The sequence below is a fragment of the Arachis hypogaea genome, chromosome 10 (assembly GCF_003086295.3).
Source record: "Arachis hypogaea cultivar Tifrunner chromosome 10, arahy.Tifrunner.gnm2.J5K5, whole genome shotgun sequence".
NCBI classification, from domain to species: Eukaryota; Viridiplantae; Streptophyta; class Magnoliopsida; order Fabales; family Fabaceae; genus Arachis; species Arachis hypogaea.
The window spans coordinates 1818994-1831642 of NC_092045.1; the positions used below are offsets into that span (position 1 = coordinate 1818994).

General features: G+C 36.2%; 2 protein-coding genes and 1 long non-coding RNA gene across 3 annotated transcripts; all 3 read left to right on the forward strand.

Moving 5' to 3' along the window:
• Positions 1 to 3635: 3635 nt before the first annotated feature.
• LOC112714503 (tetrahydroanabasine acetyltransferase) lies at positions 3636 to 5346 on the forward strand. The gene is made up of 2 exons (XM_025766118.3): positions 3636 to 4595; positions 4684 to 5346. The coding sequence occupies exons 1-2, from the start codon at positions 3778 to 3780 to the stop codon at positions 5192 to 5194; spliced, it is 1329 nt and encodes a 442-aa protein (XP_025621903.1). The 5' UTR covers positions 3636 to 3777; the 3' UTR covers positions 5195 to 5346.
• Positions 5347 to 5502: 156 nt separating this feature from the next.
• On the forward strand, positions 5503 to 7430 carry LOC112714504 (uncharacterized). The gene is made up of 2 exons (XM_025766119.3): positions 5503 to 6192; positions 6402 to 7430. Exons 1-2 carry the CDS (start codon positions 6122 to 6124, stop codon positions 7093 to 7095), a joined length of 765 nt encoding a protein of 254 aa, XP_025621904.1. The 5' UTR covers positions 5503 to 6121; the 3' UTR covers positions 7096 to 7430.
• A 568-nt stretch (positions 7431 to 7998) lies between these two features.
• On the forward strand, positions 7999 to 10998 carry LOC140175448 (uncharacterized). The gene is made up of 2 exons (XR_011866251.1): positions 7999 to 9676; positions 10564 to 10998. It is a non-coding gene; the product is annotated as an uncharacterized lncRNA (long non-coding RNA).
• The last annotated feature ends 1651 nt before the right edge of the window (positions 10999 to 12649 follow it).

Genomic DNA, 12649 nt, shown 5'->3' on the forward strand with positions numbered 1-12649 from the left:
CATATAATCGATTAAATCGTACTATTTTTGTAAAAATTAGGTTAGACAAATTAATTTGACCGAAAAAATGGTGAATCAAATCTTGAACTGGTCTAAATTAATATTATTTTTTTATAGAAAATGACTACAATATCCTTATTATAGAAAATGATTAAAATATTCCTCTATATATATATATATATATATATATATATATATATATAAATTTTGAGAATCTTAAATTTTAAATTCTAGTCTTTTATTTTTCTATGGTCATAGGATTTGGATTTAGAATTTTTAGAATTAATATATATATATATATAATAGGAGTATTTTAATCTTTTTTATAATAAGAGTATTATAGTCATTCTTTATAAAAATAATATTAATTTAGACTAATTTAAGATTTGATTTATCATTTTTTTCTCAAATAAATTTATCTAACCTAATTTTAACATAAATAACACAATTTAATTGATTATATGTATTAAATTTTAATTATTAAAAAATATTTAAAAAAGACGTTTTGAAGTCTTTATTTATTTGAGTACTCCCATTTTTTAAATCAAGAAAAGTCGCACAAGCAATATACCCAATAGCAATAGCGTATGCTATATAAGTGGTGGTGATTGAAATAAGTGAAAAGTAAATTATATATCATCATCACCATATAAGTTCCTCTTCTTTATTGACTTTAATTTTTATATATAGTAGACGATAATAATACAACTCAAAAGCAGCTTCGTCCATTTCCACAAAAGTATTAAAGCTTTATATCGATGATTTTGCATTACATACGTGCGTACAAATTAAAGTGATCGCATTCGAAAAGCATAAGAGAAGCACGCATATCAACGTGGAGTCCATTACTTAAGGAAGTGTGTGGTCATTTTCTTTTCGAATTAGGCTACTGAACAATGAAGTATATGTAAGAACCATTAGCTTGATGAATGAAGATCATATAAAAAAATTTTAATTGGATTACCATATGATTTAATAACCCATTGATTCAAGATCTTAATGGAATGTACACCTCAAGGAGCTCGCTGTTTGGTATATAACTGGGCAGACAAATATACAAACTAGTAATAAGAAACAAAATTAATGGATTATCTATCCACAAAGTTGATAAGCTGAACCAATTAACTTAAAGTTGACTTTTGTATTAAATGGTTACTTGATCCCTATGAAATACCTGAACTTTATTATAACGATTTAATGGCAAATGTAATGCCTATGATAAAAGATTAATAGTACAAAGTATAAGATCCGAACTAGATATAACTTTTTATCCAGGAAAAATAATATTGACATGGCAGCAATGCAATGACACTATATGCATGCGCATGGACAAAGGACACTAGAAACTAACGTTAGCTAAAGCCTATATATATCAAGCAATTTCGAATTCAATTCACAAACACAACATATACTCCAGGATAAGCGTGTTACACACGCTACATATATAAATATAAATTAACTATAATGGCAAAACTGAGGTTATGTGTGATTCTTATTACGTTAGTATTTCTCTCATTTTTTTTGTATTCTGAGCCTCGTCCACTTATTGCTACTTCAGTTAATAATGCAGCTTCAGCCAAAGATTCTGGTTCAGGTGAGGAACATGACGATGTGCTCCCGTGGTTGTCTTCACTCTTTATTGAGAGAAACTCACATAAGACTACTCGTCTTAGTCCTGGCGGGCCTGATCCACGGCATCATTGATCACTGATACCACAGCTAGTGTCTAAGAAGACACGTCATGAGGATCACAAATAATAATCATTTCTTAATTATGAACTCCCAACTATAAAATATGCAGAAATAACGCTGTTATGCTCCTTTCTTTCTTTTTTTTTTCTTTTTTACTTTCGGAATAATGAAGGGGCTTATTAGTGTCGGATTATGCTTGATCGATCGAAAATCTATGCTTATATATGTAGTACTACTTAGTAATTTTCATATGAGTTGTTATTGTATGAATGTACACGTACGGTTCTACTCTCTATCAATAACAGAGAAAAAGAATTCTGTAACTTTGGCTAACTAATGTGACTTCTTGAATCAAAAGTATCAATAAAAATCCTATCATTGCTCTCTAAGTTGCGCTTATATCATATTTTCCAAATTAAATATTCTTCAAATCTTACCCTTTGAAATTTTATAACACTAAATCTTTTGAATTTGAACTTAAATTTTTCTTTTTTTTATTTGAATTTTGAATCTTCACATTATTTTTTTTATTTTTATCTTCGTGTGAGATGTTTTATCCAAATATTTCATCGTTTAAAATAAACTAATTTATACTTGAAATTATCCAAAATATATGAGAATAAGATATCAATTCAAAATTTTATTTTAAATCTTATATTCTCAAAATTCTTTATGAATTATTCATATTTTATAATATTATTAAGTAATATTACCTATTAATTGAGATATATTTTACAATGAATAATACAATTATTAGGCGGATTGAGTACATTGTACTTGTACTCAATTTTTGGTCTAATTATCTTCTAAGACTATATCTAATTAAAAGATAATTTAAAAATAACTCTTGTTATTTCTTGATGAATTGATCTAAAATGATTTATCCGATCTATTTTTTCGTTCAAATTATTTTCTTTTTAAGACCTAAACCTAATCTCTGTAGATAATCCAAAATCATTCTTCCTTTTTTCCTAAACCAGACTAGATGTTTTGAAAATGAAATGGAAACAATATAATCCATTATTTTTCATTGATATAAGTTACTGAGAATCGAATTGATAATTTTTCAAATCAAAATTATTGAAATAAAAAGATTATAAGAAATTTTTATGATAGACCTACAGATTCTACTGAGAAACAGAAAACAGCACAAAAACAGAATAACCAACTAAACTGAATTAACAGAATTTCTATTACTGGAATAACTCACTTCTCCTGTTCTCATCTAATTTGCTCTGCTTGTTGCTATCTTAATCATGGTTAAGGAATTTTGTTCTCCATTCACGTGCTCTCATATATTTTCATTTTTATAATCAATAATAATAAAAATTAGTAATAATTCATATAACATCACTCTAAGCTATAAATATAGCCTTAAATAATGCTTCCATCTTTTCTAAAAAACATTAGAAAAATTGTTTAATGCCTACAAAAGTTATGCTTAATTTGTCAAAAAAATAAAAATAGAATAAAATAAATTTATTTTTTTATGTTTGAATTCTATAAGTAAAATTTAAGAACTATACAAAAATACTAAAGAATTATGTCTGGAACTACGACACTATATTTTTTTTTTTGGTGACTTCTACGACACTATATTTGTTCCTTATAGTTGACCTTTTGAGGATTGTTTTCGTTTTAAATTGGTTTATTTGAAGGTGGATACTCCCATGAAGATATTATAATTGTCTTCATGTGATGATTTTTCTTTTTGACCTTTAGATGATGGAGTGTAGGGTTAGATTTTGATATGTTATAAAAGTGTTGTTTTTATTTGAAGTGTGGCCAAATTAATAAATTACACTTTTATACAAAGCATCTTCATAAAAAGATGTTTTTTGCATCTTCATTTGAGTAGCTCCCTTATTTGAATACTTAAATTCATTTTGTTATTTATGATTTTTGGGGTTGGTGGAGATGATGAGATGCAGGGAGGTCCACGTGTTTTGTGTTCGGATGGCATGTAATGCATGGAACGAAGCATGTTAATGTTAGTTAGGTTAGGTGGGAGAAAGCAACAGCTTGAGTTCAAGTTTGAAGCATACATAAAGCTTGAGCAGCTACAGCTTAGATTAACCGTCAAGGATGGAAGAAGCTGCTTCAAACACCATCAAAATCTCCCAACGCACTCTCATCTTCCCTTCTCGCACTCCCTTCTCCCAAAACCACGCCCTCCCTCTCTCCCCCCTCGACAACGACCCCAACCTCCGCCTCACTTTCCGCTACCTCCGCCTCTACATTTCCTCCCACCCCGACCCCTACGCCCTCATCTCCTCCTCCCTCTCCCAAGCTCTTCTTCACTACTACCCACTCGCCGGCACGCTTCGCTACCGTCTACATGACAACCGCCTCGAGAACTGGTGCGCTGCCGGTCAGGGAGTTCCCCTCATTCGCGCCACCGCCGCAGACATCACCCTCGAATCGGTAAACTACCTCGACGACCCGGATTTCACCTTCGTTGAGCAGTTAGTACCCGACCCGGGACCCGATGAGGGGATGGAGCACCCCTGCATGCTCCAAATAACGGTGTTTGGGTGCGGTGGGTTCACGCTGGGTGCTGCCATGCACCACGCGCTTAACGACGGTATGGGCGGGAGCTTGTTCTTCAATGCGGTGGCCGAGTTGGCTCGCGGATCGAGTTTGATATCGGTTGAACCGGTTTGGAACCGTGAGGTATTGTTGGGAGCGAGGAATCCGCCCCGGGTGGAGTCAGCGTTGGTAGGAGAGTTTTTGAGTTTGGAGAAGGGGGTTTTGCCGTACCAAGCGGACGCCGGTGATGTTGCGAGGGAGTGCTTCCACGTTCAGGAGGAGTCCTTGGAAGCGTTCAGGAGATCATTGTTTGAACAATCCGGTCTCAAATTCACCACTTTTGAGGTTCTTGCTGCTTATGTTTGGAGGTCCAAGTAAGTAGTATTCACCATTTCACCCTTCAATTCATCGATTACCAATGTTAATTACAATTATAGCCTTATAATTTGTGTTCTTAAACAGGGTTAGGGCGTCGGAAATGAAGGACAATGAGAAGGTTAAGTTGGCATACTCGGTTAACATACGAAGAGTGGTAAAGCCAGCACTGCCAGATGGGTATTGGGGAAACGGTTGCGTTCCAATGTATGTTGAGGTGAGTGTGAAGGATTTAATAGAGAGGCCCATTTGGGAAACAGCGGAGCTGATCAAGAAGAGCAAGAGCAACGTGAGTGATGAGTATGTTCGGTCATTCATCGATTTTCAGGCAGTGCATTATGGGGATGGGATCACTGCAGGGAAAGGGGTTACTGGGTTCACCGATTGGAGACACTTGGGCCACTCGTCTGTGGACTTTGGATCCGGAGGCCCAGTTACTGTTTTGCCACTTGGCAGGAACCTCCTTGGGAGTGTTCACCCTTGCTTCTTCTTGCCTTATTCAACTGCCACTAAGAAGGAGGGTTTCAAGGTTTTGGTCACCCTGCCTCAACCTGCTTTGCCTGCTTTTCGAGAGGATATGCACGTTTTTTCCCCCTAGCCAATATTGGTTTCATTTCTGGACACATGAAATCTGTTATAAATGTAAGAGTCTTGACAGGGAGCAAATAGAATATTTATACAATGTGTAAATGTGTAAAATGGACTGATTCTCCACTTGACTAGCTCTATAACTCATCCTTTTAACAACAACCGTTCCTTCACCATCCACATAAGTAGCTGTATGTATTAGTCATACTAAAGTTAGAGAAAGCATTTAAATATTAATTGACTCTAAATACCAATATGGATTAACTAAACATGTTATTACTTATTAGAACATACACACATACACACAAATATTAATTTACTTCCATTGCTTACTTCTGCCACTGAACATGTGTTATCCAACCAGATGAGGGCTCAGAAGATCTTCATCATCTAATAAGTACTGTTATTTTAACAAATCATATTACAGTCTTCGGAGATGTACAACTGAGTTGGAAGTAAATTAATTTGCTCTAGTGCTTGATACACCCTTCCTTAATATCATATTCCATCTTCTTTATTTGTGTATGGAGAAATTTTAGGTAGTTATGGAGACAAATAAGTGTATATTTAAAACATATAGAAATTATAATTTAAGTACAAATTTGGTATAGAAAATGTCGTAACAATTAATGAATGCTAAATAGGACAAATTCTGACTGTTTTTTTTTTTTTTTTGTCTCCCTAACTCACAAATGGCTGCAACAGAAACTCTGCAAGTGGAAAATGCCGCCGCGATCTTATATTATTCATTTAGGACAAACATACTATATAATGATTTGGATGCCGCTTTAATTAATTGATTTAGTATATGGCATTGTTGACGGAGCAACCTAGGCAGAGGCACAAACCTAACTCCTATTTTTATATTTTTTTCAATTTAGCTGCTGGATTAGGCTAAAGTATATTGGATATATATAACATTCATGCAAGCTTGGTAATGGTGGGTGTGGCTCAACGTTTTTTCTTTATTGTTATAGAGAAGGTCTCTCTATCCAGGCCAATTACAAGGTAACTATTGATTAACACACTTTGATACTTTAACAATCATGTTTGTCAGCATATTTATTTATGTTCAATCTTAAAGTTTATGCATCTCATGCGATACTGGAGATATACTTCATTACCAAACACTTTCAGTTACTATATTTCTTTAGCATTTTCAAAAAAGCATGATATAAAATCCGCCTTGACCATTTGAATTTGTTATTTTTTATCAGTATATACCAAAAGTTGTTGGTAATAATGGATGGTAAAGAAAAGATGAAAGAGAAACTGGAGAAATATTCTCCAACAGCAATAGCATTGCTGATAGGAGAATTGACAGCAATGGCAGGAGCAGCTATAAAAAATGCGCTATCTCGTGAAGCATGTCCATCTACTACTGCACTATTAGATGACATCATGGAGGAGCTAAGATATGGCCACAACGACACCATTGGGGTGTTGGGACCCGATTTGCGTCTAAATGCGAATCTTGTAGAAAAGGTTGCAAGAAGGGTGGAAAATGAAGGGTTGTTTGATGCAGTTGTCACGACAACTGTATCAAACAAGCCCAATTATAGAAAGATTCAAGACGAAATTGCTAGATCCCTGGGATTGAGATTTGATGGTGAGAATACCGGTACCGGTGTGGCTAAAAAAGGCTTAAGATGGCTTCCTAAGGTATTTGGTTCAAGAAATGATAAGTTGAATGATGAGATTGAAAGTAGAGCAAGAAGATTACGTCCGAGGATGTTGGCAGAGGAGAAGATTCTTGTGATATTGCGTGATGTTTGCAGCAATGGTGTTGATTTGGAGAAAGTAGGAATACCTTATGGAATATATCACACAGGATGCAAGTTGTTGCTTACTTCTGCTAGTGAGGATGTGCTATCCAACCACATGAGTGCCCAGAGGATTTTCACGCTCTAAGGTAGCGTTTGTTTTGAGGCGGACACCAAGGATGTGTTTGTTTAAAGTTAAAATGGGAAGAAGAAAATGAAAAAAAAAGAAAATGAAAAGAAAATAATTATTTTTCTTTGTCTCGATCTCTATTTCTCTTCTAAACCCTAGCTAATTGTTATGTATATGTTTGTTTCAGTTGAATTGACGTACATCTAATTTCATCTACCAATCAAACTATAATATCACTTTACAAATGACCATATATGGTAATCAAAAGCTAATAAGCAATATTTTGGGCCTATCACTGTAAATTAAAGTTGATTTTTCTTAATTAGTATACTATATAATGGTTTGGACTTGCATATTATATTCGTTTATCATCAGCTAGTTGATTAATTGGAGGCAGCCGCTTTAATTAATTGAAATTGATTTAGGATATGGCATTGTTGACGGAGCATCTTAATTACTTCTATGTTTGTATTTTTTATTTTTAATTTAGCTGCTGAATTAAGCTAAAGCATATTATTATATATAAAAAGTCACAAAAAAAAAATATATTATATATAAATAAAGTTAATATTCATGCAACTTTGGAAATGGTGGGCGCCGCTCAATGCTTTTCTTTCTTTTTATAGAGAAAGTTTCTCATTACACTATACTACTGTCTAACACTACATTATACGCATGCACTTGTTTTATTATTCTTTCTTTGCATTTAACTTCAACTATTTCTTCACACACTGTTTTATATCTTAAACGTTATTTTGTGTTAAGTCGATGATATAATTTAAATATTTAGATTTGAATTATTTTCCCCCTCTTAGTTATCCGGAATAATTTCGTATCTAAAAATTAGTGTTTTGGAGTAAAATAAAGTTTAAATCTACCACTTCTACATAATATTTCAATAAAGCATCTTATATATAAAATCCTTAGACCATTCAAATTTGTTATTTTTTAGATTAGTATATCAAAACTTGGTAATAATGAAGAGTGAAGAAACCATAAAAGAGAAAGTTAAGAATTATTCGCCAACAGCAATAGCAATTGTGATAGCAGAATTGGCAGCAGCGGCAGGAGCAGGTATAAGAAATGCTCTGTCTCGTGAAGCATGTCCATCTACTAAGGCACTATTAGATGGTATTATGGAGGAGCTAAAAAATGGCAACAACAATGTCATTGGGACCAGACAATCTTGAAAAGATAGTTAAAAGAAGAGTTGAGAAAGATGCAAGCTTGTTTGGGGCGGTTGTCATGACAACCGTATCAAACGAGCCCAATTATAGAAACATTCAAGATGATATTGCTAAAGCACTGAAATTGAGTTTTGATGGTGAGAATATTGGTGTGAAGACTAAGAAAAGTAAGAGATGGCTGCCTAAGGTATTTGGTTCTAAAAATGGTGGTAGATTTAATGATGAGATAATTGAAAGTAGAGCTAGAAGATTACGTCAAGAGGATGTTGGATGAGAACAAGATACTTGTGATGTTGTTTGATGTTTGCAGCAATGGTCTTGATTTGGACAAAGTTGGAATACCTTATGGAACATGTCACGCAGGATGCAAGTTGCTTGTCACGGCCTTGGACACACTCCAACGCTACCGTGCCGGCACTCGGACTTACTCAACCTCTTGAGCTAAGACCAAGTCAGCCTAACCCTCAATACTTAGCAAGAAAGTTAAGAATACAAGAGAACACAAGAGAAAGGAAGCTTTGGTGGAAGAACACTTTATTGCTCAAGTGTGGTTACAAATGATTCATACACACCAAACTCTAACTCTCACCCCTATTTATAGTCATCCACCTCCTCAATGGATGGTTAGGATTAAATCTAATCAACGGTCCAGATTAATCATCCAGAACCTTCTTTACAAATATCTATCCTATCCAAGGTTCTGAAAACCGGACCGGACCGGCCGGTCCGACCGGTTTAACCGCGAACCGGTAACAAACGGTTTGGTTTAACATAAAAAACCGCTAAAATCAAAACCGTTCTTAAACCGCTGAACCGGCCGAGAACCGGTCGGTCGGACCGAACCGGGACCCGGCCGGTTTTGAAAAACGGCGTCGTTTTCCGTTCTATTATAAAATGAATTGGCCAGGTCTCCATGCCCTCAACCCCTCGAGCCATTCCCATTCTTCAATCTTTCTCCCCAAAACACAACCCTAGATTACATGTCCCCCACTGCCACAGGGCTCAGCGCCGCCGTTCGTTGCTCTCAAGCACCACCGTGTTTTCATCCGATCGTCCGCGCTTCTCCCACATTCAGAAATTGGTGTGTCTTCCTCGAGCTCGCTGTCATTCGCTGCCTCGCTGGTCTTCGTCTGCTCAAACCCTAGCCTCGATCACTCTCCTCTTCAAGCTGTGTCACATCTGCCGTCGAATCTGGTCCAACCGTCGTCCCTACTGTTTCAGCGTCATCGCAGCTCGTCTCTGCCGTCGCGTCGCATATGCTCCACTCTCCTCTGCCGTCGCGTCGTGCTGCGAAGGGGAAAGAAGGGGTGGAGGTCGCGGGAGGAGGCACGCGAAGGGTGAAGCCTTTGCTGCTTCCGCCGTGTTTGAGCTCGAAGACTGCCGCCAGTGCTGCTACCTCTGTTGCTGAATTGGTAATCAATAAATTTGCAGATTTCCCTTCTCCTGTATTTCTGCATGTTGCTGAATCGGTAATCAATAAATTTGCCTTTTTGCTGTAAATTGGGACTTTACTAGGATTTGTTAAATTTGTTGCTTGTTGCTGAATTTGTTGCTTCCCAGTCACAGCATTAGAATATAAGCTGGTGAATAAGGTTTTAAACTGTGAAATCATGTGTTGTTGCTTGAATTTTAGGAGAAAGAGCAATGTAATGTATTCCTATTTATGATTTCATAAGACCAAGGTTAAATTAACAATTCAGGTGGAGTTGAGTTTTGTTTATGAGTAATTAAATGCAAGAAACAAGAATAGGATTGCTAATTAAATTTGGAATTTCTGATTAGTGACTTCTTAAGGTGCTGTTGTTGTTAACTTGTTATGCTGCTGTTTTGTTATGGCACTGTTGTTGTTATGCAGTTATGCTGCTGTTTTGTAATGGTTGTTGCTGAATGCTACTCTGTTTTTATTGTGTTTTAGTTGCTGGTTGTGTTGGTTTTGCTAGCTTTGTTTGTAATTGCTGGGTGAAGGTTTAGTGTTTTGTAATTGCTGGCTTTATTTTCTAATTGCTGGTTTTGCTGATGGCTCCTAATTTTTTTGTTCAAATTTGCTAATGGCTTTGATTTGTAGTTGCTGGTTGTGCTGGTTTTGCTGTTAAGTTCTTATAGGGTTTACTTGTATAACCCCTAACAAATGGGACAATGGTAAATTAATTATGAAAACAAGGATGTATTCTCATCAATTAGAAAAGTTCTTCTTGGTCAAACTTTGCCTCCCTATGTATCCTTTTGGATGGTAACATGTGTCATCTTCAATGCTTTTTAATTCTTCATAACCTATTCTAAATCTCTGTTTCTTTTGAAGGTGTTCTCCAAACTGAAAGAAGGAAGGTTTCCCGGAGAAATAGAGTTGAAAAATCTGATTACCAAAAAGATGGCTAATTCTAGACTTACAGATGGTGTGCCAGAATTGTGGCCATAGGTCATCTACATTTTGTTAAAGTTAGAATACAGAGCACAAATGATGGAAATGGACCTGTCTCTGCCTTGTAAAGTAGAGGTTGGTGTATAGATATCATAGGAATATTATGTTACAATGTCTTTAGTTGTTTAAAAATTAGAATGTGAACTCTATACTGAAATGACCAAGTAATGCTTTTATTACTATTTAGTCTTTAGTTGTTTAGTTGTTTAATATTTAGATATGCTTTTATTACTATTTAACTTTTGAGTTTGGATTTTGATAAGATTATATGTATTTGGTTGATGATATTTTATGTAGTATTTTAAATTTCAAAGATACTTTAAGATTTATATTAGACTATAATTATATTTTAGGATGTGTATTTATAATTTATTTATTATTTCTATTCTAAAACGGTTTTTCCGGTTGAACCACTGGTTGGACCGGTTAGACCAGTGAACCAGTAAACCAGTGATTAGAGCGGTTTGATGACCGGTCCGGTTTTCTGAACCTTGATCCTACCACAGCTCTCTAAATGTTTCTAGATTATTCCATACCACTCTTTATATTTCTATATACATCTATACTCTTCTAGAATATTCTATGATCTTCTAGAGTCTTCTAGGGTATTCCAGGAACTTCTAGGACATTCTAGAACGTTCCAGAACCATCTAGAGTATTATCAAACACTCTAGAAAACTATACAAACACTGTTAAATTTAACCTTCTAAAATTTACCGTGACATTCTCCCCCACCTAATGCGCAGACGTCCTCGTCGCGTTCTGTTCATGATAGCGCTCTAGGTGTTCTTGGAATTGCCACAGATCTTCACGAGCTTCCCAACTAGCTTCAGTTATTGGAAGTCCTTTCCACTTGATCAAGTATTGGATACTTGGTGGTACTCCTCTTCGTCGCACGACGCGATTAGCTAAGATCTCTTCGATTTCTTTATCAAAGGATCTAATTACCACAGGCGGAGCACGACTCGAATCACCTCTACTCGGTTCATCTTGGTCTTCGTGATATGGTTTAAGCATACTCACATGGAAGACCGGGTGAATCTTCATAGAGGGAAGAAGTTGTACTTTGTAAGCAACCTCCCCAACACGTCCAATGATCTCAAATGGTCTTTCGTATTTGCGGATTAAACCCTTATGAACCTTGCGAAAGGCTTTGAATTGTTGTGGCAGAAGCTTAATCATTACCTTATCTCCCACTTGATAGCTTGCATGCCTCCTCTTCTTATCTGCCCATTTCTTCATCCTCTTGGCAGCTTTGTCGAGGTAAGAACGAGTGTCATCTGCTTGTTCTTCCCATGACTTAATCATATGATAAGCTCCAGGGCTCTTCCCTGAATAAGGGGAAGAAAGAGAGTGAGGTGTAAGCGGTTGTTGTCCAGTCACAATCTCGAACGGACTCTTCCCTGTAGACTCACTCCTTTGCAAATTATATGAGAACTGAGCAATGTCGAGGAGTTTTGTCCAATCTTTCTGATTAGCGCTTACAAAATGCCTCAAGTAACACTCAAGTAAGGTATTCACTCTCTCAGTCTGCCCATCGGTTTGAGGATGGAAGCTTGTTGAGAAATGAAGCTCCGACCCAAGGAGTTTGAACAGCTCTGTCCATAGTCGTCCTGTGAAGCATGGATCTCGATCACTAATGATGCTCTTAGGCAATCCCCAGTACTTCACCACATTCTTGAAGAATAGTCGTGCTGCTTCCTCTGCAGTGCAGTCAGTAGGGGTAGGTATAAAGGTAGCATACTTCGAAAATCGATCCACTACCACGAGAATAGATCCAAACCCCTCGGACTTCGGTAAGGCAGAGATGAAATCTAGAGAGACACTTTCCCACTGTCGCTCTGATGGAGGCAGGGGTTCCAACAAGCCGCTTGGTGTCTTGTTTTCAATCTTATCTTGTTGGCACACAAGACAAGTCTTCACATAGCTCTCCACTTCATCTCTCATTTGAGGCCAATAATAAGAA

Bases quoted from the DNA above. Each gene is read 5' to 3' on its own strand.
- LOC112714503 (XM_025766118.3), top strand. From the start codon at position 3,778: ATGGAAGAAGCTGCTTCAAACACCATCAAAATCTCCCAACGCACTCTC. The intron at 4,596-4,683 runs GTAAGTAGTATT...GTTCTTAAACAG, and splicing joins GCTTATGTTTGGAGGTCCAA to GGTTAGGGCGTCGGAAATGA.
- LOC112714504 (XM_025766119.3), top strand. From the start codon at position 6,122: ATGGTGGGTGTGGCTCAACGTTTTTTCTTTATTGTTATAGAGAAGGTC. The intron at 6,193-6,401 runs GTAACTATTGAT...ATTTTTTATCAG, and splicing joins CTATCCAGGCCAATTACAAG to TATATACCAAAAGTTGTTGG.